The following is a 21,269-nucleotide window of genomic DNA, read 5'->3' as shown; positions in this document are numbered from 1 at the left end:
ACATTTGGTAGTAGTACAAGTCAGAGTCATTTGTTACAGAGTGAATCCCAACCACCAGATAACCTCCGTCATGTGAATTAATATATCAAGCATAAGTCTCCAAAAGCCGCCATCTCCAACTATGTAAAGACGTTTACAGAAAGTGTCCATGTAGGCACCTCATACACAATAGGCATATTTGAAAACATAGCGTTCGATAAACGCTACACCTTTACTCTCATTCACCTCGTGCACCGTACTCTCATCCTATCCTAAACATCAAAATCAAGTAGTAAACATCAGCCCACAATATTCCTCCACAACCATTTGCCCATCTAACTTCCGACATTCAATAACCCCCTCTCGAATGTAGAACCACAATCCAACCCAAACCATCGCGTCGCCCCCCCACCCAAGTTGGTGTCAAATCAAGCCTTTCCCTTCAATATCCTTTCCACAAAAGCCTCTCCCTCTTTATATATAACAACCCCTCAGATCCCTTTCATTTCCATCCAGCCCTCATCACAAAATCACACCAGCATCCTATCCATATCCCCAACCCGTTCACAACCCATTCACAACACCAATAGCTCACATTCACCCAGCTTCACCCATACCCCCCCTCCCCTCCCATCTAATTCAAAAACATTCACTTAACATAAAAGCCATCCCAACCCACAGCCATAAAAGAACCCCCCGCCCTTCCCTCAAAATCAAAGCGCACCATAAATCCAAGCAACAAACCCACACTCACACTCACAACCAAACCACAACCGCAACCACCACAAAGCTACGCCATTAACCTACCCTCCATCAAACTATCCAAACTATCCAGCTTTCCAACCCCTCACACCATCTTCTCCCCTTTTCAAAAAGACAAAAAGCAAAGAACAAAGAACAAACAGAATATCCAATAAACAATCCAAACTACAATCAATTAATCAATCAACCAATATACGATTTTGAACACCTATCCATAACTAATAGTCATTAGAAATTTGACAATAGTTCATTCGACATCCTACTCAAATTCAATTCTCTCGAATGATTGGAATATTCTGATTGATTTGAGTGAGGATTGGATAATCTTGATTATTGAACCAGTTTGGACTATTCAGTACTCTGCCCGGGAAGCTACTAACTACAAAAGCGATTCTTCACATTTTCGTATCCTCGATTCTTATTATCACTTTTGCAGAAGATCCTTGAAAGTAATACACAAAAGCAAAGCACTTGCATTTGCACTTACCTTCAAAGACACTAATCATACCATATTCACAATCTACAAATCAGCCGATAAATCAGACAAAAACGAAGTGAAATCTCTCTTCGTTTTGGACTACTATCAACTATACTCATTCAACATCTAATCCATTCTCCCCTCCCCAAAGCTAAACCTCATCCCCACCCTTTCACATCACCCACTCAAAATGCCACCCAAAAGAAGAAAACCCACCCCAACAAAACACTCAAGAAAAAAAAGTCCGCGAGGGTGACCGAACAAGGCTCCACCATTAATACAAATGCCCTATTCCGTTCCATCACCCTCAACTTCTAATTGCCTATCCAGTCCTCCAAACATAAAGGGTAAAAGGCGAAAAAGTAAATTTTTTGAAGTCAATCAGGATATCATATATTCGCCAACCATTCATCAACCGCCCATCAACTCTTCTAATGTGTTCCACGATATCCTTATCAAATCCAATGGTGATACCAAATCCTCCCAATCTCCTCCACGGAGAGCCCTACATCTCATATATGTAAAAAAGTTTTTCCATCTCCACCTAACCCGAGAGAAGAGAAAAAAGTAAATTGAAAAAAAGGGTTGTGCTGTTGCTCAAAATATAGAAGAACAAAATAGCCAAAGGTCGCAGTTCGCAAATATCAACTCTTGCTTGCTGCAAATGCTGACATATGATGCGGTGAAAAAGCGCTCAACGATTCAGAAATTCTTGCTGTGCTTTGCTTTGCACACCATATATCCAGGTGTGTGCATTAATCTATGAAAAGCCCCAAACTCAAAGAAGAACGTGTATTCCAAAGTCAAGGTGATATAATGGCTCCATGTGCTCTATCAACGGAAGCAAACATATGCGACCAGCAAAAAAGGTCATGTCTTGCCATGTTCACCAAAAACGCCAAGAGGATAAAGCCAATTTCTTTGCTCCATGCAAAGATTGCGGCGCCAACATCATGTTTTGAGTTCATTATTCGTTCATGATCCAACTTTGTGAAGATCATGATAGTGCCTTCTGAGCCTTTTCTTGTGCTCGGGCATTGCGTGCAGATCGTACTAAAGGTGCCAATTGTATGAGGTCTGTGCATTGTTTCATGAAATCGTGCTACAAAAGATAATTTATTAGCCTCGGTCAATATTGATGTGGTGGAGAATATTTACCCTTAACAAATCATGAGCACTAGCTCGCTTTTCTGGATCGACCTTTAGAGCAAAGTAAAGAAAATCCCGGAAGACAATGCTCAGTTCCTGTTCATTCTTGATAGCAGGAGTGCCATTCGTTGCGATTAAGTATAAAGCTCTCAGAGGTGATTCGGTGAGGTAGGGAGGCTCTCCTTCAATCATTTCAATCGCCATAATACCAAGAGACCAGATATCAACTTTGCGTCCATATTCTTTGCGTGTGACAACTTCGGGTGCCATCCAGTATGGTGTACCAACCATGGTAGTACGTTTATTGTGAGCTTCGTTAATTTGGGCACAGAAGCCGAAATCAGCTGTGAAAGATATCAGGATTAGTGTTACAGATTCGGAAGTTGCCAAACTTACTGAGCTTAATGTTTCCATCCATAGACAACAGAATGTTATCCGACTTGATATCACGATGAATGACTCCTTTGGAATGAAGATGTTGTAAACCCTTCAAAGTCTCCCGACAAACTGCTGCAATTTGACCTTCTGACATAATATTGAAAGTAACAACATCAGTCAAACTTCCACCCTCCATATATTCCATAATTACCCAAAGTTCTCCAGTAACCAAAAAACTGTCAATAAAATTGACTATATTAGGATGAGAGCTGTCTTTCATGACAAGAATTTCGTTAATGATCAAATCTTTCTTTGGCTGTTGTTCGAGATTCATTTGTTTGATGGCTACCAATCGATTTGTCCCTCGTTCATAACCAGTGTAGACACCCCCAGATGCACCTTGTCCAATCTTAGTGAGCTCCTTGTAGATATCTCGAGGGTCACCCTCTGTGCAAATTTGCTTCAACCTGGCAACAATATCAAAACCGGTGCTTTGTCGTGCTCGTTGCCTGGGACGTGGACCTGGTACTTGTCTAGCTTGTTGGCTTGGGTGTGGAACACCATTCGCTGGGAATTGTCCTTGAGGAGTTGGCGGAGTAGCTTGCTGAGTGGGCTTCTTGACGCTGATCGATCGGCTCATTGCCTGTTGAGCCTGTTGCATTGCCTGCTCTTGATGGTGCAAAATCTGTTGTTGGTAAACCTGTGGAGATGCTGATACTGGAGTTGCATATGGTGGTGTGCCGTTTACTCTTGAATTCGATCTTGATCTTGACCTGTGCTCTTCTGGGAGCATAGGACCGTTGTCCTGTACAGTTGGAGGGACGTATGCCAATGCCGGTAAATCATCACTTTGGCGAGTCATTCCAATCCCTGAATCTTTGCCAGCGGCGGGTGGCGGTGGTGCCACTCGAGTAGGCCCTTGCATCGACATAGGTGGCCTAGGGGCTGGTCTGCTGGGAACGAGCCCGTTGAGCTCAGGCTTGGGCTGAGAAGCCACACCTTGAGTTCCGCGCGGAATTGGAGGCGGGGATCTTGGGTGCTCGAAACTCATCTCGTTGTTCAAGGGAAATCGAGGACTAGCTGGAGGACTCATCATCGGTGTCATTGAACCATAATTCGGGTTATTGAAGCTCGGGGACAACGGCAATGGCGCCGGCGCAGTGCGCGCCATCGTCATCTCTGGTACCTTTGCATGATCAAATTTGTCAAATATCTCTTCACCACCTTTATCCGTATTCTCTTTATAAAAACCGACGATATCGACAATTGTTTGCGGATGCTGCTCTTGTTCTTTTTTCGTGATTCCACTTTCGTTGATCATACGCTGCCATTCTTTCGGCAACCCCTAGGAATCTGTCAGATACGGAATAATTCTTTGGGGCGGGGCAATTCGTCATGAATTATACTTACAGTAAACTGACCAGTTGTGTTATCGTATCCAACGTGAGTAACATGGACCGGATTCTCAGGTGCGGAAATTTTGACCCCTCTAGGTGAGCCAACACCAATGCTGCTCATAAACCCAGAGAAGCCAGATTTTTTTCTTAGCATTCCAGATTTGGGCTCCTTGGTCTCATCCGAGTATCGTTTAGGACTGATGAGCTGGTTTTCACCCACGCGTGGAGGGGCCTTTTCGCTCATCTTATCGCCTGCGGTAAAACTTGCGGATTGCCGTAACTGTGGACTTACCATATATGCCGGACTCGTATGCGATAACTGTGGTGGTGGCGGGCGCCGCAAAGTATTTGGGGTACTAGAAGACTTTGTCGAATCGATGTGACTAAATAAACCAGAACTATCAAAGGGAGCACCGATAAAGTCTTCGGAACTCTTCTCACTTATTGGTCGCGATGGAATGGAACGGCGATTATCATTCGCTCCTCCCATGCCTATGGGCTGAAGCACGAATTCCGATCCGGCCAGTACTGGAGAGGTGTTCGAATATTGATGCTCAAGAGACGAATTACTGGATGCGGGATTTGGAGAGGTAAGTTTTCGGGTATGACCTGGAGCGTAGTAAGATCTGGGGTAAGAAGGTGCCGATGGGGCTCGCTGTAAGCTTCCAGAGCTACGCTGACTTCGTAAAGATGTATGGAAGGAAAAAGATGAGCTGTCGTTTTGTCTTGCCTCGAATGAAGCTATAGCTTTGGATGGTGGTGGCCTTTTAGTTAACTTAGTTAACCTACGGCTGGTTGTTTTGATTTCCTGATCCATATCTTTGGTCACTGCTCAGACCTTCGTTTGAACTTTGGGAGGTCCGCCGCTTTGAGTGGAGGATGAGTGTTTCGTAAATTGCCGTGACACTTTGAGCCAATCAAAAAATGAAATCTGCATGCAATATCAAATTGGCACAGGGTAACGAGTGACGGGGTTCACTGTCTCTACTGTATCTCCTTTGTGTAAATCAAATGAATATTGGTACAGGAAAGTCGTACTGGAGTAATTGTAGCCCAATTTTCGCTCAATGAAGGGGGAAGAGGGTAAAGTAATAGTTCTTGTTGTTATTTGGTAGCGGACGGGAATTACCAGAAAATGTGTATGGGTACTGAGTGTCTCTAGTTGAACAGTGCAGCCAAAACACTATATATGATCGGAGTGTGGCTCGTAGATGAAATTGGCGGCCAAAGTAATAATATCTTTGTAATATGAATGGAGGTGAATCAATTTCTGACGGGGGATTCCTGATTTCTTGAGTTGGTTTGGATGGGTGAGAGATTCTTGGTTTCTTCAGTTGATTTTTGATGAATGCGATGCCTAGGTAGCTCGGAGGGTAGGAGGGTAGGAGGGTGGGAGGGGACTAGGTAGGTATTGAAGGGGAGGGAGATTATTCAAAAAGAGGGGAGGGAATGGGAGGGAATGGGAGGGGTATGGGATGAGTGAGTGTAATAGATTAGATGGGTATAATATGATATGAACAAGTGGTGGTGTATGTGTATGTATGTATGTTGTCAGTTGTATGTGATTTGATATGATATAAAATGATTGAGTGTAATCGTGATTCCTCGGATGAATGAATGAATTACTGTGATCCTCTCCAAAAGGGTAACTGGCGATGAACATCTCTTCTCTACCCCATATCCCAATACGTTTTTATCGATCTTTTGAATCTTTGAGCCCAATGATCAGTGTATGATAAGGTGGCTTCAACGGCGGTAGTTGCCCAGACCGAGACTCAGCGATGAGCGATTTGCCAATGTGTGGCAGGAGACAGCACCCGTCAACAATTCCGATTCCTAGGTACAGTACTGGGTACTGGGTAGACTGCTCGGCTGGTAGGGAAAGTAGGGAAGGTAGGGAAGGTACCAAGAGGATTAAAATTCCTTGATTGTATTCCCTGTTGAGTTTGCAGGACTTGAACTTGGATTCGGAAAAGACTTTCGATTTTCTCCACTGCCCGACCTTTTTTCGACCCTTTTCGCTGTCAGCGCTGTCAGTTTAACCGATTCGACTGGGTATAGAGAGAGGATGACTGGGTCATATATTGGCTTGTAAATTGGAATCGTGATGAAATCTTGGGAAAGGAATGATCAAATGGATTCTAGAAGGAAAGGAATGGGAAGAAGTAATATAAAGATTGAGTAATTTGAGTCGGATTTTTAATGAAAGGATAGGATAGGACAATTCATGATATAGGGAGGGGAGGTAGTCGGATGAGGGTAAGAAGGAGTCTGGAGTACGAGTATATCAATCAACGACATTCAACCCCAATACACCACAACGAGAATCGATTTTGGGGACGATAAGGAGGAGAGAAAAGAGAGGGGAAGGAAAGAGATGTTGGCATTGTAACGCCTTTTTATATCGACATACTTCCCAGGTACTCATGAATGAGCGATATCTGGGTACTATGTTGAATATTCATCAAGGGATGTTGTATCTACGACCATCTCTATCTCCAATACCACCTACATGCCTATACCTCAATGAATCTTATAATAAATCAACCACAAATAAATTGATGAGAGCGAATAATACTAAACAATCCTTCGGATAGCCTTCAGTTATGATACTAATAATTGAAATGGAACAAATTGGATCGTGGAAGGCGTTTCGCCAGTGGTCAATTCCGTTTTCTCCCACGAATAGCCTACCTACCTACTAACTAATGCCAATGCTAGTAGTTACTGCCAGTGAGTTGCTCCATTTTTCGTACAGTATTTCAAGCCTCATTACCACAACATATACATTACATGACACTAATGTACATCGACAGCATGTATTTAGTAGGGAGATAATCACACCTAGAAAGGTAATGATTTGTATTTGAAGGTCTTGAAGCTACTGCGTTTGATCAAGTTGCCATACAAACTCTGCAGCCCATTTTCTCACTGGTATGTCTAGTAATCTATATACCACCTTTTGACTACATTGCGTGTCCAATTATCTTGCAAACATTCATATTCGTGCTTGAACGCCTTCTAAGGTTCATGCAAAGACCCTGAATGGCTTCTTGTAGTAGGTTACTGTTACTACTCTCCAAAATGTGCTACTTACTTGCTTGCCTGATTGCTCTTCATCTAGAACTTCTCTCGTTGGCTGGCTGAATTAGAATGAATTCGTTGGTCAATCCTTCTATATTGGTTTTTCTTTCGTCACTTGTACTTCCTATCCAAACTATCTATCTAGTAGTTCACATATGTATTTCCCAGCTGTACTGTCTGGTAGCTTACCCCAAAGAACAACCCACCACGACCATCACTTTGTTCCACCCGTTTGTTCGGACAACATACCTACAGAGGCTGTCAACATCCGATACCACACCTTCATATTCATTAGTGTACAAAGTACGTAACTGATAATAAGTCCCTAGTAGTAAACTGTTGAAAACCGTTGGTGCAATGAATCAACAACCCCATAGCTTTCATGCTTCCGGCTTCTAGATTTTTAATCCCTTGAAGATCATCGTATTCTCCTCCCCACCTGGGCGATAGTGACATTATTATCATAAGACTAAGAAGAATGGAGTTAACAGATACCACCGGGAAAAGACATATGAAGCTGTATCCCTGATTCCGAGAGCAAGGATCTTTCACCTCCTTATCCTTACTCATAGATTCAAATTTGAAAGTCACGATGTGGTACAACAATCTACAATCGCCAATTTTTTTTTAAATCATTCATCGGAATCTTTCTCGCTTCTACATAAGGAGATACCTTCAGCCGTTGCATGCAATTATACTGGTACAGCATACTATCACTTTCTCCTACAACCAGCCCGAATCATTCTTATCCTTTAAATGCAACCTTTAATTGACTTTCGACACAAATCGTTCTCTTATCCCCGAAATCTCAAACGAGATAGCTTCATCTGCGCCCGCCATTGAGATAGTGGGGTCATGCTCCTGGTTGCCGAAGTAACCATTATCTGCTCTGTAACTTCAAAATAGACAAAGGAAAAGCGCCGTCACAATGTTGTATAGTACCAGCTCATGATATACAATAGTGCAGCGGACCTCTTGTACTGTTCTGTATGAAGTGGTAACATATTACCTGGAGCAGGTGGGTGGGCTGGCTCCGAGAGACTTCGAGACACCACATCTGCTACACAACAGGAGGGGTGATCCTCAATCGAATTTCGTGCCGGACTCGAAGTCCATGTCCATTCACTATGTGACAAACCATGGAAGGAACACTCAGAACTCAAAATCCTCTCCTCAAGACAGGAATGAAGCATAGCCACTTGGCACAGAATTCCATCAAGAAGCTCTCGCCTTGGCAGATATTCTCGAGTCTTAGGGTACTTTACTTGCCAATTCGAATATCGTGTGAGTACATGTATGTATACCCAAGTGCTCTCTCCATGATGAAGCCACTCCAACTCTACCTTCTCAAAAGCATCAGGTGCATCATCGTCGAGCCTTTCGCATGTTGTCTGATTAAGTCTCATACATTAATCGTATGCGAAGAGGAAATTTGTATGTGGATATACCCCTCAATTGAATTGACATTGAAAACCAGTGGGGACGATTGAGTAGAATCAATACCAGTACTAAGTCATGTTTATGTACTCATATTGCTAAACCTAGTGAATTCAGTGCAATACTAGAATTCGATATGCAAGCTTTTATGATTTAGTAAAGATTTGGAGTTTTTTGTGATCATTGTTAGTTAATTTTCTCGTAAATCAGGGAATAAAGACTCTCACATGGTTTCCAGAGTTTGATGTCATTGCCTCGAACCAGTGGGAATTCAAATGCAGATTTTGATAACGACCTGAATGCGAGAATGCTTCAATGTTCCTTCGGATATTGAATAACTTGAGAGGACTCGAGGCTTTGCTAGGTCACGGGATGCCAAGACAATCTGGCTAGATTGGGATTCGCTTACCAGGTTCATTTTATCGCCCAAGCTTCTGATTAAGTGTTCAAGAAAGTTCCATAATACGTTCCACCCACGATACAACTTTCGACATCTTGACAACTCTCAACGTCGTTGCACATAACATTCCAGAAAACAGAAGAAACTTGTACTTACAGAGCCTATTCAATCAAGAAGAGCTCTGCATTTTATCAATTTCTACAGACCTTCCCACATTGTTACTGCATCGCCCCTTATGCCAGTCTTCTAGACCTTGGAGCTCATTCTCCCATAATTTGTCTGCGTGGCCTTACTTGTCCTTATCTTCCCGGTTCAATTGATCTGCGTTCACCCTGTCCTCAATCCCTCAGCAATTCTTCAGGTAAGTTCTGATCTCTGTTCAATTGTGATTGTTGTGGGAAACATACTATCCATTGCATCATATACTAATGTACTTGCCATGTCATAGAATTACTAGTCGATTTCAACCTCAACCTCGTCCATATTCTACAATCTTAACATCAAATCATTCCAACCATGTCTGCCGTCGATACTGCTGTGCCAAATGGCCATGCCGAAGCTAACAGCAGTGGGCCTGAACTTACTCGGGCTCAGAAGCTCATGCAACAACACGATCATGAACATCAACCCAGTATTGAGGAAGTCCCCGATGAAGAAGATTTGAAGCATGGTGAACAACCTACCTCTACCAGCGTGCTTGAGGACGTCAACGGAGACTCTACCACTCCAGGATGGGTCCCCACTGTGTCCACAAAAGCTGCAGGAAAACAGAAGGAGGATGTCCGCAAGGAGCCCTCAATCGATACACAATCTCACGAGTTGTTCCCAGCTCTCGGAGCCACTTCCCAACCTAAGCCGCAAGCTCAAGGTATTTGGGGCGGCGGAAAATCGCCAGCCAATGCCAATGGAACTCCAACAAATGGAGCATCCCGAGCTTCTACTCCCATCTCAGGCGCAGCAACCCCATTGTCTTCTGTCAATCGACCAAAGGTCAATCAGCCAGGTCAACAACACCAAGAAAGAATTGAATTAGCCAAAGATCACATTCTCAAACGTGATCAGTTAAAGAAGCCTTTGCCAGAAATCTTGAGAGAGATCAATAAGAAGTATAGGTCTAACATTACCCAAACAACTGGCCTGGAAGGTAAGATGACCTTTACAGCTTATGGCCCTCCCGCAGCTTCTCGTACCGGTATCAAGGCTTTGATGGAACAAATTGGTGCAAAGGTAAGCTGATCGTTACTTTCTTCCTTTATTTAATCTAACACTCTCACCAGCAAGAAATCCACGTCACTATCCCCAGCAAAGCACGAGCCTTCATCATTGGAAAACAAGGTTCAAAGATTAAGGAGTTACAAGAAGCTACTGGTGCTAGAATTCAAATGCCTAAAGACAACAAGGCTGGCCCTGTCGACGATGACGAGGACGCTACAGTAGATGTCGCTATCGTGGGTAATGCTGTCGCGGTCGCAGAAGCTAAGAAGGCAATCGAGAAAATTGTGGGAGAGAAAGCAGGCACAACCAAAACCAAGCTGCGTGGTATCCCATCGGAGTTCTACCGCTTCATTGCTGGTCCCCATGACACTCATGCCGATTCCTTGAGAAATACTCACAACTTGTCCGAGTTGGAAATCCCGTCTAATTACATCTGGCGAACCCCCCCTCACGGTCCTGAAGGCCCCAATTTTGTTCCAGCTGCTGCTGACAATTGTATTACTCTCAATGGTGACCGTGCTGCCGTCCTAGCAGCACGCGCGGAGATTGAGCGTCGGGCCAACCAGTTGCACGAAGAGCTCACTCGCCAAGAAGTGAGAGGAATCAGCAAGGGTCGCCATCAATCTATTATTGGCGAACAAGGTAACCCAGGAGAGGACTTTTTTGCCAGAACTGGATGTGCCCTATTTGTGCCAGACAAGGACGAACAAGATAACACCATCACAGTCGTTGGCCCTATAGACAAGATTCAGGAAGCTGTGCGGGAAGCCAGAAAGCTATCGACTAAATCGCAATCTGCCAATATTGATATTAGTCAACATTTCACTGGAGCACCAGACAGCAAAGAGCATGCTTTCAACCTTGCACGATATCTGCGCCAGCGCAGCGAGCTCGAAAGACTCGAGAGACTTCACAATGCTCGTATTTACACACCAAATGCTGGCAGTGGCTCGATCTGGGAGATCTTCTCCGAGGAAACGGATGCCTTATTTGAGGTACAGGGACAACTGATGAACATAATGGATGCTCACCCTCACTCACGTATGGCAAACATCCCAGTAAACTCTTTTTATCATAAGCATCTTGAACAAGATATCTCACCAAGGGTCAAGAGAGATTATGGCGTGCACGTTGTGTTGCCAGATGGGCCGAACGGCGATGTACTCCTTGTTTTTGAAGGTCCTGCTGGAAGAGAACCGGAATACAATATTCCCCGTAGCCAACCTTCAAGAAATGATATCGCAGAATTCAAACGTGGTTTAGAAGACGCTCGCAAGCACATTATTGATGTCATTAGTTCTCAGGCAGAGATTACCAGCGAATCGGTCGATGTTCCAAAAATGTAAGTCTTTGAAACAACGTTTAATTTGATTGAGTGCTGACAATCATAGTTACCACGATAAACTCAAGAAGTTCATCACCGCTGAAAACAAGGCCTTCCAAATTCCCACTCGCGTTGTTGCTAACGGCACTATTGTCACACTCCAAGGACCTAGACCTACCGTGGAGAAGTTGGCTGTCAAGGTCAGAGAATTTGTCGCACAGGCGATTGAGGAGGAAAAAGAGCGTGGTTACACACTTTCTTTTGACTTTCCTCAAAAGCATGCAAACCAGCTCATTGGTAAGGGAGGCTCGTTCGTGAACGAGTTGCGTGAAAAGTTCGACGTCGACATTCAACTCAAAGATGGTCAAGTTGAAGTGAAGGGACCCAAGGCCAAAGCAGATGCTGCCAAATCTCATATCTCGACTCTTGGCAGACAATGGGCTGATGAAACCACGTACACCCTGAAGATCGATCCTAAGTTCCACCCTGAGCTCATTGGTGCCAAGGGAAACCAGATCAATAGATTGCAAAATCGTTACAAGGTCCAAATTCATTTCCCACGCTCGGGTCGGCCTACAGATGAAGAGCATGCAGAAAATGATGCTGGCCAACAAAATGCTCGACGCCAACAAGCCCCAGACGAAGTCTCTATCAAGGGACCTAAGAAGGGAGCTGATGAAGCCCGAGATGAAATCCTTTCTTTGTTTCAATATCTACAAGACAATTCTCACAGCGCTACTGTCAGTGTTCAGCAAAGCCAGATTCCTTCCCTTATTGGTCAACGTGGAGCTGGCATGGAAGAATTGAGACAATTGACTGGAGCCAAGATTGATGTTCCAAACTCTCGCGACAGTGCTGACGCATCAGGACGAGTCGAGATTCAGATCAAGGGAACAGCATCTCAAGTCGCAAAGGCAAAGAAATTGATCGAGGAAAAGCAGAGTGTTTTCGATTCGACAGTTACCGAGACTTTGGACGTCGACAAGAAGCATCATAGAGCTTTGATCGGCGCTGGAGGCGCAAACATCCATGCCATCATTGTCAATGCTGGTGGATCTGGTGACCGCCGAGAGCTCGCTCGGGTTGTGCAATTCCCCAAGGCCGAATCTGAGGGTAATGCTATCAAGGTTGAAGGTAGCCGACAGCTTGTTGATAACATTGTTTCTGCCATTCAAAAGATTGTTGAGGAACGAGACAGCCAAACAACTGAAACTGTGGATGTTCCAACCGACAAGCATCGTCCTTTGATCGGTGCTGGTGGTGAGACGAAAAAGGGCATGGAGAAGAACTTCAAAGTCTCGATCGATATTCCTAGACAGGGTAGTGGTCAAACTGGAATCACCGTCACTGGCCTTCCTGCTGATGTCGAAAAGGCAAAGGCCCATATTCTTGAACTTGTTAAAGGCCAAGAAGGTGAAACTGTCCAAGTTCCACGAAAACTCCATCACGACATTTCGAACAATGGCCAATTTTTCCGAAAGTTGCGAAATGATCTCCAAGTCACAGTTGATCATGCAGGAGCTAAAATGCCAGCAAGAGCCACACCACCCTCAGGAGCTAGCGCTAAGGACGCTTTGATCACTGATGAAAAGGATACAACTGATGATGTTGAGGAATGGTTCGTCTTTAACAAGTCTGAATCTGGGGAGACTGGTGACATTCCATGGGTTTTGCGTGGCTCCACCGAAAATATTGCGCAAGCTAAGTCCATCTTGGCTCAAGCCATTGAACAAGCATCGAAGAACAACTTTGTTGGACACCTGACTCTTGTTGATCCTAGCTTGTATGGATCAATTGTTGGTAAGAATGGCAGCAAGGTTAACAGTATTCGTAAGGCCACTGGCTGCAACGTCACTGTTCCTCGTGGACAGGGAACTGACCCAATTGAGGTTGTTGGTAGTGAAGAGGGCATTGAGAAGGCTAAGGAGTTGATTCTTCAAGCTGTTGCTGAGGGAAAGAATAAACCTGCTCGTGGTGGTGATAGATATTAATTGCATATTAGATGAGGATGGATAGCATGATAAAGGGTGGGAATACGTATGGATATTGGTTGTAGAGGTTTATTTATGGGAAATGCAGACAGTTGACACGTTTCATTACGAGAATTTTTAGGTACAGGCATTTATCATGTTTTATGCGGAGCCAATGTTTCTTTTATGGGCGGTCTCTGGGTGCATTTGGGGGGTGATGGGGGCGGATGGAAAAAGGAAGTTAGTAAGAGCATATAGGTTTCGTATCGTAAAAAGATATTGGTGGGAAAATCATGGGAGTTGGTGTTACTTGAATGCATTTGACTGAAAAGTACTTAAGATCTGTTTTCTCGTGTGTCTGTGATTGTATGTGACCTGTGAAGATCAGACGTTTGGTGGAGATACCCGTTGACTTGCCGATAACAGTAGTCCTAGGCAAGGGCAATGAAGGAACACAATAGACGGCAGGCTCGACTCTTTGTTGTCCATTGTTTATTGTGTCATGTTAGTGAGCATATACCTACCTATTGATACTTCTTGATTCTGTTTATTTAGGAAGCAAGGAAAGGACGGAAAAGCGAGAAGGAGGTTAAGAAGCTGGATGCATGGGTTTGAGATGGTATGGGGGAGTGTAGATTGCATTAATTGCGAGTTGGTAGGGATTATGAGTAGGGGTGTTTGGGATGGAGGAGTAGAGGAGTAGATCGAAGGTTGAAAGGATAAGAGAGGAGGAGAAGGGTGTGGTTTGAAGAGAAATAATTGGGTGGTTTGCTATGAGGGGATGGGGAGGGGAAGCGAGAGGATATGGGGGATCTTAGGAATGAGAGAGAATGAGGAGGATGATGTGGTTTGTGGTGGAGATGGAGATGGAGATTGTGGATGAAGGAGTGAGGAAGCAATAGTTTTGGGATGTGTTTGAGTTTGAGGGTGTGATTTAGATGGGATGGTAGAATAGAATAATTAAGGGGGAGCTTGAGAAGTAGAGAATAGAGAGGGGATAGAGAGAGAGGTGAAATTGAGTGGTTACAGTAATTGATTACTCTAGAAGTTGAGAATCTGAAGAAAGAGGAAAAGAGGGGATGGGATGGGAAATATGAGATAGGAGATGAGATGAGGGGAAGAGGTAGTGCCGTGGGGAGTAATAGGTCATAATGGGGAGATGTAGATGTAGAAGTAGAAACAAGCGAGAATGCAGCTCTGATATCAGAAAGAAGTACATTCAATGAATGAATGAGATACAAAGGAAAAATGAAAAGCTTGAAAGATATGAAAAACACACATACATGAGTTTACATACCCAGACGCTGTAGGTAAGTGGCAAGAGATATCCGGATATCTACCTATCTATCTATTTACCTTCCTACCTATCCATCCATCCATCCATCAACCAATATCCACATTTACATTTACATTTCCACAGATACCAAATGAAGAAATAAAATCTCAAAGTACCACTTCATCCAAGACATTGAAAAACGAGATCTTCGTGATGAGATAGACAGATGGAGCGTTCCATCAATCCGCTCATCATCTTTCTCCTCGTCGAATAGCTCGTCGAATAGAGAGAGCTAGTAGGTATACATATATCCTTCCAAATCAAAGCATCGGTTCCGAGTACAACTAACGAAGAGTGAGTGAGAGTTCATCTGAAGTACATTCATCTATCACTCTCCTTACTTTTTTTTCTGATTCGACGGTATGTATGTATCAGTGTATGGATGCCACGAGTTCTGGATTCTGGATTCTGGATTCTGGATTCTGGATTCTTGTTGTGAAGAGTGCCATATATGAGTAGGGTTATTAATGCAGCCGATTTAGTGAATGGGATTCGATGAGATGCGATGAATCGAACGCGTGGGGGTTTGACTGATTACTTCATGTAGTTGAAAAGGTGGGGGGGAGGGGGGATGGAAGGAAGAGGGAAAAGAACAGAGGGGGGGGGGTACATAGACGTAATCAGGGACTAATATGTGGATGAAAGTCTGACAGGTTGAAAGGCAAGTACAATTCACGTCATGGATCACTGTATGACATCAAAGACATCAATATGTAATTATTATTTGCATTGCTGATCGCATCATTGCTAATGCTATGCTACGCTGTAACCATTACATGTAGCCAGCCATAACATTATCTAAAAGTGTGATAAAACATCTTCCTCTAAACCGAGCCCATTCGCTCAACTCATGATCATGTAGATCATATTGTATGCAACCTTTATATTATTAACGCCGAATAAATCAAAGATTGCCCAAGCCCAAACCGAAGTACCTTAGTACAAATCTTTAGACCCTCTGTCGCCCACTTTGTAGAAAAAAAGTAATTACAGAGAAGTTTGCTATCCTTTTTCATGCCGTGCACCAAAGAAAACATCATATCGATTTTTGGAAAATGAAATCTTTATGCAAAGGGTATCAGAAGTCATTAAGCTCTTTCCTGAGGCACCATCCAACGACCAGGTAGATTTCTGGGTATTACCCAAGATATGAAGTATCCAGACGTTGATGGACTCTCATGAAATTGAGCTCCTCATTATCGCTTAGTACAAAGTGTAACCACCGTCAATGATAACGTTAGATCCGGTCATGAATGCGGAAGCATCGGAAGCAAGGAAGACGGCAAGACCGTTAAGGTCATCAACGGCACCGAGGCGGTTTTGTGGGGTGAGGGATTTCCAGATGACCTTTTGAGCATCAAGAGCTGGTACATTGTTGAGAGCGGTGTCCATGTAACCTGGGGAGATCATGTTGACACGGACGTTGTACTTGGCCCATTCAGCACCAAGGGATTTTCCGAGTTGAACGACACCGGCCTTGGAGGCATTGTAGCAAGATTGTTCTTGTGGGTAGTTGACGACTGAGCCAGACATAGAGGCGACGAGAACGATCGATCCTGGCTTGCCAGCGGCCATCATAGCCTTTCCGACGGCTTGAGACATGAGGAAAGATCCAGTGAGGTTGATATCGATGAGACGTCTGAACATGTTGTGGTCATAAGTCTCGGCAGGGATGTTGGAGCTGGGAATTGTTGTTAATATAAATTTCTGCAAGATTGTTATGGTATGTACTTACTCGGCAATACCTGCAGAGTTGATGAGAACGTCTGGAGCACCATGTTCCGCAACAACACTGGCAACAGCAGACTCAATCGCATCGGCATCACGAACATCAACCTTGAAGAAGGAGATAGGGATCTTGTTTCCGGTCAATTCGTAAAGTTCGGCAGCTGAGGCATCACCCAACTCTTGGTTGGCATCGAAAATAACGAGAGCCTTGGCTCCAGCCTCGACACATGCACGTGCCATGTGGTTTCCTAAGCCTCGAGCACCACTGTTTTAACTTTGTGTTAGTCCTAAATATTCACTTTCGAAACAAGATATTGCTTGAACTAAATCAATCCCAAACAACTAGTGTAGATGATAAGACCGATAAGGGTCAAAATCTTGAAATTATTGTTGAAAATTGATTTTGTGTGCGAGCTGAGATCTAGTTGGAGATCGGGAACCCAACAAAATATATCTGATATTAAAGAAAAGAAATGCAAACTTACCCAGTGACAACGACAACTTTGCCCATCAAACTCATCTTTTGCATAGTAGGGGTCATGCCCTTGTATGCGCTTTGTGTAAGGGGAGTGACAACGTCAACAGCCTCCTTTGCAGCTGCTGCAGCCAATGCGGCTTCCTCAACTGGAATTGTTACTCTTTCTGCTCCAGAACCTATGACATCCAGAAGTCAGTATTAGACTGACAACCGGAGAATCTGTTTGAAAGAAAATTGTTGAAAGTTGGGGATCAAAAATACATGGAGTATTGAAACCTCCATGCAGCTTTGATATTAGGGGATGGTGATTGAACTTACCAGGTTGGAACTTGGTAGCAGGAATCTCCTTCTCGTGGATAGCCTCATAGTCATTGGCTTGTGGAGTGGTTGTGAAAGCTCGAACAGCTTGTCTGGAGATGATGGAGGGAGTGGTTCTGCGACCAGCCTTTGCGGCAGCCCGAATGAAGGAAGATCGAATGGCAGACATATTTGTATATTTTGTTGATGATTAAAGTAACTTGAAAGACGATATGAAGTACGAAGGGATGATTGTCTCTTGAAGAAGACTTTTTCGAAGTTGTGTATATGTAGAAGAAAGTATGGAAGTTTTTGAAAAGTTGTTTCGAGAAGGAGCTCTGTAATAAAGTAGAAATTCTTAGCGTAATTTTTACAAAACCAAGCTAGTAAAGCCGAATGACCGAGACCCAAATTTATTATTCAATGACTGATAGAGAATGATGCAATGATTTGAGGAGTCAAGAAAGAGTGAAGAGCGAATACTAGGTATTGGCCAGCTGGTCAAATTCCATTGTTTTCTTGAATTCACTCTTCTCTTCTCTTCCTCTCCTTGCCCTGTTTCTTCCTGGTCCAAGTGTGGGGTGGAAGATCCAATATCAGGAATTTCTTTAGATGAGAATATTGAACGAACCTTTGGAAACAAATCTTTTTTATATATTTGATAAGTCAAAAACAATATCAACTGTATGTATGTATGCTGAGGTTTCAAAAGTCTGCTAACTGGTTAGAAAAAAAAGAACGTTTGAAGATTGCCCCTTTTGATATGCGAATCTGCAAGAACAAATGGGTGATTCTTAGAATCCCCACAAGAGATATCTTTATCATTAAGGGTCCAAGTCTCAAAACAGAATTCGGAGTTCACAGATGAACACCAGGACTTGCTTATGCTGTAAGAAACTCGGACCGGAGATGATTTTTTTTATCTTCTCTTGTAACTGGTAAGATTGCAGGAGGAAAGAGAACACTGAAAGAAAATAATGCTGACTGTGTGTGTAGGAATCCAGCTCTTGGTTTTCCTTTCAAAGATCTATCGATGTATGTGACGAACAAAAAACAGTGGTCTATAATTTGCAAAAAGTCGACGAAAGGATCTATATGAATGTAAAGCAGAAATGCTGTCAGGCAAAACAAGCAGTGTAGAGAGGATTGGAAGAATGATAAGAATCTGAGTCTTCTAAATTGGAATCAAGGGGATATGAAAGGGAGATAAGATAAAAGTTTGGAAGAGTCAAAGACCTTTTAAAGCAAAGCCAAAGACTATTTTTTCTCCTTCTATTCTAATTCCGTCGGCGCCTCCCCGAAGCTTTCTTTCTCCCAAGCTTACAGATCAGGGCACTACAGGGTAGCTCCCCTTCAAAGTCCGTGCTGATTTGCATAGTTTGTCCCACTCAAAACGCTATTGAAGTGCCCGGAACCAGGATTATAGTGCCGGGATATTTGCTAGAACATCAATGCAGAGAGGAATGCTTCCATGGTGGCGGCGGTGGGTGACCATCAGACTGGTTGGCATGTCCAGGATGATGACTAGGTTGTGCAGGAGAAGGTTGGCATGGCGGTGCATGATAAGTTCGAAAAGACGTGGGGGATGATTGACCGTTTGGAAGGATACTTGTCTCCGATACTCTCAGAATCCATACAAACCGTACAGATGGTGTGGGAAAGGATGAAGCGGTGTGCTTTGTACGCAGATTGCCACAAGGTGCAGATTGCTACAAGGTACATGATTGTCGATTGCTGCAAACTGTATGCAATATGATGGATGGATGAGATGTGGCGAGATCTTTGACAATTGGCAAAGGTTTCCTTACACTCCTCTCTCTGCCCATTCATACTTTGATGGTATCAGTGTGGGAGATTTGAAAAGCTTGTATGTGGGTGTATTTGTTTCTCTTGATTGATGGTGTCTCATCAGAGTGGAAATTTGGGCGAAGAGTAAGGACTTGGCTGTTCGAGCCATAGATCCCAAAGATCCCCGCCTTTCTTCTATCTTACAAGGTGTATTAAGCCCCCTGCCGGTACCGAGCAACGATTGAAACATTTATTTATGGACCATATTGAGCATTGAGATTTGAGAAACTTCCCCAAAAAGTTTAATGTTTCTTCTAGAAGCCATCCGAGGGCCACGTTTATTTTCTAGATGGGAAATAATATTTTGAACAAGCAATCACAAGAGAAACTAGTGGAGCTTATTAGTTGGACAAGTCACAAATCTGATGCGATTCCGAATTTAACACTACTGTTCAGACCACTGTTGAGAGTCGAGACATCCAAAACACGGATTGACACTGCCCAGTCTTTTTGGATCCATTATACGAAGGGACGAAGGAGATAGTTTGAATTGTGGACTGGCTCAACTGGGTAAAACTGGAGGCAGTGATGCCATGCTGATGATTGACTGATGATTGATGGATACCAAATCATTTTTTGATCTTACAATATACAACAACCCGTAAATTTGCCACCCACTTCAAACTTATTCCATTCGTCAATCCTTGGAATTCATGATGAAATTCTCGAAGATCAAACCACATTTTTTGAAGGATTTGAAGGGTCTTTGACCCAATAAATCTCAGTCCCCTATTTTGCTTAACTTACCCACACTTTTCATATAATTTAATTTTCCCACCCTCTACAGAGTAAACTTTTTTTTTTCATTCATTAACCCGATTGCGGAGCCCAAAAAGGTAATCTCATAGTATTGGTAGTATTGGGAGTAGGTACCTCCTAGGTAGCGGTGTGAGCTGGAATGAGAGTCAGATGTCGATTTCCGTCCGAATCCTGAACCAAATCCGTGGAAGCTTTGGTAGGAGAATGGCTTGATACAACTTACAAGCTTGAAAGAAAGGTCATCTGATGGAAATTTTTAATATTACCTAGGTAGCTATGGAAAGGTTAAATAAATTTACGAGATCTGTTTCGCTTTTTGGGGAGATTCTCTGCGTTTTCGATTCATGTTCAGGGGTTAGCTAGCGATGAGGGTTTGAAGAGTTGGTTAGTTGGAGGCTGGTGGGCAAGTAGATGTGTATGTGTGGATGGATGGATGTATGTATGCATGTATGTATGTACGGCACAGGTAAGGCAAGGTAATACAATTGAATCTTCTTTGATGGCGTTTTTTGAATAGTGTATGCTGGTTAGCTAGCTCCTTGGTATCTCTTGAAGAAACCGAAGAAGATGATTATAGCCTTACCCGTATTCCCCTGATATGATTCTACTCGAAGCAACTCCCTCGGAGTAACTGTCTAGACACTACTTACTCCGTACATACTACATCCTACACACTCTTTTTCCCCCATCTATTAATAGTGATCTTCTAGAAGGAAGGGAAAGAAATGCTTATTATATTATATCACTTTAGCCAGTCATTACCGTGCGTGGGTCAGGGTCTTTCTTTACTAGGTAGGTAGGCCGGGAGATAATCTATTTGTACTCTGTACCTTTTTCTTGGGGGGACGGGGGGGGTGATTGTTTTTGACTCGAACGCAATTTATATCCATCCAGGCGTCATTTATGAATGATTTATTATTCATTACCTATACCTATGTACGAGTATAATTTATGAATTATCATTTATCTGGGAATTTTATGGAGTTCTGATGACATTGTTATGGAGTAATGGAGTTACTACGTAGATGGATGATAATGATGATGAAAAGAAGAAAAAGAAAAGAAAAAGCCCCTAAATGACTCGCATCATCGGTGCCACGGTGGAAGTCTGGATGAACAGTGCCAAAATGGAAAGAAAAAAAAAATCTTTTCTTTTTTCTTCTTTTTGTGGAGAGAGTAAGAGCGAGAGGGAAAAGAGAAAAAAAAAAGAAAATTTCTTTCATCATCTTATCTTTTTTTCTCTTCGACAC

The 21,269-nt window shown here is 43.3% G+C and overlaps 4 protein-coding genes across 4 annotated transcripts; 1 reads left to right on the top strand and 3 right to left on the bottom strand.

Moving 5' to 3' along the window:
* Window positions 1-2,216: 2,216 nt before the first annotated feature.
* Bfra_009810 (putative serine threonine kinase ste20 protein) lies at window positions 2,217-4,960 on the bottom strand (the record flags this gene model as incomplete). The annotated part of the gene is made up of 4 exons (XM_037340148.1): window positions 2,217-2,321; window positions 2,378-2,712; window positions 2,765-4,091; window positions 4,157-4,960. The coding sequence occupies 4 exons, from the start codon at window positions 4,958-4,960 to the stop codon at window positions 2,217-2,219; spliced, it is 2,571 nt and encodes an 856-aa protein (XP_037189371.1).
* A 4,620-nt stretch (window positions 4,961-9,580) lies between these two features.
* Bfra_009809 (putative rna binding effector protein scp160 protein) lies at window positions 9,581-13,594 on the top strand (the record flags this gene model as incomplete). The annotated part of the gene is made up of 3 exons (XM_037340147.1): window positions 9,581-10,291; window positions 10,342-11,621; window positions 11,671-13,594. 3 exons carry the CDS (start codon window positions 9,581-9,583, stop codon window positions 13,592-13,594), a joined length of 3,915 nt encoding a protein of 1,304 aa, XP_037189370.1.
* Window positions 13,595-16,112: 2,518 nt separating this feature from the next.
* On the bottom strand, window positions 16,113-17,602 carry Bfra_009808 (putative d-arabinitol 2-dehydrogenase protein; the record flags this gene model as incomplete). Its single annotated transcript, XM_037340146.1, has 4 exons — window positions 16,113-16,590; window positions 16,645-16,902; window positions 17,123-17,291; window positions 17,434-17,602. The coding sequence occupies 4 exons, from the start codon at window positions 17,600-17,602 to the stop codon at window positions 16,113-16,115; spliced, it is 1,074 nt and encodes a 357-aa protein (XP_037189369.1).
* A 180-nt stretch (window positions 17,603-17,782) lies between these two features.
* On the bottom strand, window positions 17,783-18,788 carry Bfra_009807 (putative d-arabinitol 2-dehydrogenase protein; the record flags this gene model as incomplete). Its single annotated transcript, XM_037340145.1, has 4 exons — window positions 17,783-17,839; window positions 18,044-18,125; window positions 18,398-18,503; window positions 18,737-18,788. 4 exons carry the CDS (start codon window positions 18,786-18,788, stop codon window positions 17,783-17,785), a joined length of 297 nt encoding a protein of 98 aa, XP_037189368.1.
* Window positions 18,789-21,269: the final 2,481 nt, after the last annotated feature.

The sequence above is a fragment of the Botrytis fragariae genome (genome assembly GCF_013461495.1).
Source record: "Botrytis fragariae strain BVB16 chromosome Unknown tig00000163, whole genome shotgun sequence".
NCBI lineage: Eukaryota > Fungi > Ascomycota > Leotiomycetes > Helotiales > Sclerotiniaceae > Botrytis > Botrytis fragariae.
Note: the sequence above shows the minus strand (reverse complement) of the source record. Positions and strands in the feature narration are given on the sequence as shown.